The sequence below is a fragment of the Thalia democratica genome, chromosome 1 (genome assembly GCF_965202585.1).
Source record: "Thalia democratica chromosome 1, ktThaDemo2.hap1.1, whole genome shotgun sequence".
Taxonomy (NCBI): Eukaryota; Metazoa; Chordata; class Thaliacea; order Salpida; family Salpidae; genus Thalia; species Thalia democratica.
The window spans coordinates 94234795-94237015 of NC_139165.1; the positions used below are offsets into that span (position 1 = coordinate 94234795).

The following is a 2221-nucleotide window of genomic DNA, read 5'->3' on the forward strand; positions in this document are numbered from 1 at the left end:
TTAATGTTAGCCTACTTATCTAAAAAAAAACTTTAAAAACTCTAATACATAAAAGTAAAAAATTTCAGCAAATAGATTTAAGTTTGTTATGGAATTTATTCCAAAGTATGTAGCATTTATACCTAAACCCGTAAAAAATGCGATAAGTAGATCTTTATTTTATTATAAGCATAATGTACATTATATGCACTACAATTTAAATTTAGATTCTTAACCGTTTATACATATTTTTACATATTAACAAAAAAATAGAGCTCTTGTTTTGTATTTATTTTAAAAAATTCCTCTATTGTTTATCTTATCCTTAATAACAAATAAAAATGTTTCAAATTCACAATTTTGAGTTTACTTGAACTCATAAAATTACATGGTGAGAGTATGACCTTTATATCCATTAAAATGAGTTATGTAATATTTTGTAAAATACCAATTAAATAATGCAGTTATTAAAACTAATCATGAAAACTCATAAAACATCTAACAATGTAATGTTTTCAAATACTAGATAAAATATGACATAAAAAGCTTTTTTATAAAAAAATTTAAAATATTTTACAAATTAATTAAGCAATACTTAAAAGATATATATTTAATAGATACTTAAAAATTAATAACAGTATAACAAAACTGTCTGACTTAAAATCACTGAATCTAACTTAGTCTATTTTATATTTACTAAAAAAGAACCTTAGATTAGTTGAAAAATGCTGAAATTTAACCCTGGGTACAAAACTTATTTTGATGGTATATATATTTGAAACTAAAGCAAAAGTCTTTATGAATTTTTGTGTCACTATACGTTTATAGTTGGCTTTCAAAGTAAATTTTAACATAAAGTGTAATTATGGATCTTTTATTAAGACTGAAGCAAATTAAATTAATACAAAAACTATAATTTATAACTTGTTTTTCCAATTTTTCAAGTAAAAGATAAAATTTTTAATAAAAAAAAATTATATCTAATTTTAGTCAAGTAGAAATTTTCAGGAGCTACTAAAATGTTTTCAACAAAGTATCCTAATTTGTATCAAATCAGACATTGCAATCAAAATGGAAATTATAGCTCAGTTTTTAGAAATGTTTCAAACCCTTTTCGTCTAAGTTTTGACGATTTTAGTTTTATTATACTGAAGACATTTAAAAATTTAAAAGCTAAAAAAGTTGGAAATAGTTTTCTGGCTGTATCAAATAAGTATTCATTTACTGAAGCTAACTTAAACAACTATTTGATGTCTAAAGGAATGAATATTAGTGATTGTTCTAACTTTTTGGAGTCATTTCCGGACAGAGGATTTGATTTCTGTGTTTGTAGTTTTTTGAAAAATCTGTTTTTGATTGGCGGTTGGCATCAAAGAACTGCAAAAAGATCTTGCTTTGTGTACAATTTTACTCAAAAACATTGGAGTTGTGTTGAAAATACGAACAAAAGAAGAAGCGCTGCAGCTTGTGCAGTTTTTGAAGGCAAAATTATTGTTTCAGGTGGCAAAGAAAATCAGATAGATCATTTAAGATCAGTCGAAGCGTATGATCATCATGATAAAAAATGGAGTTATTTTCCTGATATGGTGGAGGCAAGAGTTCGTCATTCATTAGTTACTTTAGGCAACAAAGTGTTTGCGATTGGTGGATATTATAAGTATAGCTGGGAAGTTTTTGATAGAATAAGTAGTAAATTCATCTTGATTACTAATGCGCCAAAATTTACGAGATCTATATACGGTATCGAAGAAGGTGCTTGTTATGTTGGTGGAAAGATTGTTTTAGTTGGTATTTTTACTAAAAATAAGATTCAGTTAATCGAGTATGACACTAAAACTGAAATCTTCATAACAGAAATTTTGTAATCTTTAATAATATGTATTTAGTAATCTAGAAGATCATAAACTTCCTTTTGTTTTTTAAACAGTGTTATTAGTTTTTTTGTGTAAAATGATTTAATTACGTTTTAATATTTGTTTACTTTGAAACTATAACGATAAAAAATAATCTAGAAAAAATTTTTTAAACTAGGATATTCCTTTAGTATAAGCAATAGTTGTATAAAATAGCTAAGCTTTAAATAAAGCAGTATATCAAATAAGATGACTCAGCCTGTGAGTACTTTTCTAAAACTTGCTATTGATTTTACTTCTTTAGGATACTTTTGTATGCATTATGTTAGCATTATGTACAATTTTAAAGGTAAATAGTGTTAGGTTAAAAAGATTGGTCGTCTTTTAGT

General features: G+C 25.1%; 1 protein-coding gene across 1 annotated transcript; it reads left to right on the forward strand.

Annotated features, from left to right (window-relative positions):
- Window positions 1–1241: 1241 nt before the first annotated feature.
- Window positions 1242–1844, forward strand: LOC145841418 (kelch-like protein 26). The gene has a single exon (XM_082948781.1). It carries the CDS (start codon window positions 1242–1244, stop codon window positions 1842–1844), a length of 603 nt encoding a protein of 200 aa, XP_082804907.1.
- Window positions 1845–2221: the final 377 nt, after the last annotated feature.